Source organism: Nestor notabilis, unplaced genomic scaffold (genome assembly GCF_000696875.1).
Source record: "Nestor notabilis isolate BGI_N333 unplaced genomic scaffold, ASM69687v1 scaffold19056, whole genome shotgun sequence".
NCBI classification, from domain to species: Eukaryota; Metazoa; Chordata; class Aves; order Psittaciformes; family Psittacidae; genus Nestor; species Nestor notabilis.
Genome location: NW_009933578.1, coordinates 650 through 1,149, shown reverse-complemented (window position 1 = coordinate 1,149; position 500 = coordinate 650). Strand labels below are relative to the sequence as shown.

Here is a 500-nt window from a genome sequence, read left to right as displayed (position 1 = left end):
CTCAGGGGAAGGTGTCCCTGCCTGGGGCAGGGGTTGGGGCTGGAGGAGCTTTTAGGTCCCTTCAACACAAACCAGGCTGGGATCCTATGTTCTGAGTGATCCAACATCAAAGCCTCCTACCATGGGGATGGCTGAGGGTGACAACTGACCTGTGACAGCCACTCAGACTCCTCCAGGGAGCGCAGGTAGGCAACGCTGGGGTCCGTGGAGGGGCAGCCGGGCACACAGGCCTTCATCAGCTTCTTGAAGCTGGCCTTGACCTGCCGCACGTCGAACACCTCGATGGGAACCACCTCCCAGTGCTGCAATGGGTCCGGCTTCACCCCCTGAGCAAGGAGACAATCAGTGCTGTCCTCAAAGACACTGCCAGCAGAACCATCCTCCCCAAACACAACGCTACAGTAGCGTGTTCAGTTCTGGTCCCCTCACTGCAAGAGAGACATTGAGGTGCTGGAGCGGGGCCAGAGAAGGGCACCGGAGATGGAGCAGGGCCTGGAGCA

At 59.8% G+C, this 500-nt stretch overlaps 1 protein-coding gene across 1 annotated transcript in view; it reads right to left on the bottom strand.

The window, feature by feature from the left end:
• LOC104407624 (myotubularin-related protein 5-like) overlaps positions 1–500 on the bottom strand; it is a gene marked incomplete at its 5' end in the record, with an annotated part of 5,169 nt that overhangs the window by 4,071 nt on the left and 598 nt on the right. The window contains 1 exon segment of the mRNA XM_010016950.1: positions 150–326. Within this exon segment, the coding sequence (XP_010015252.1) occupies positions 150–326 (177 nt within the window).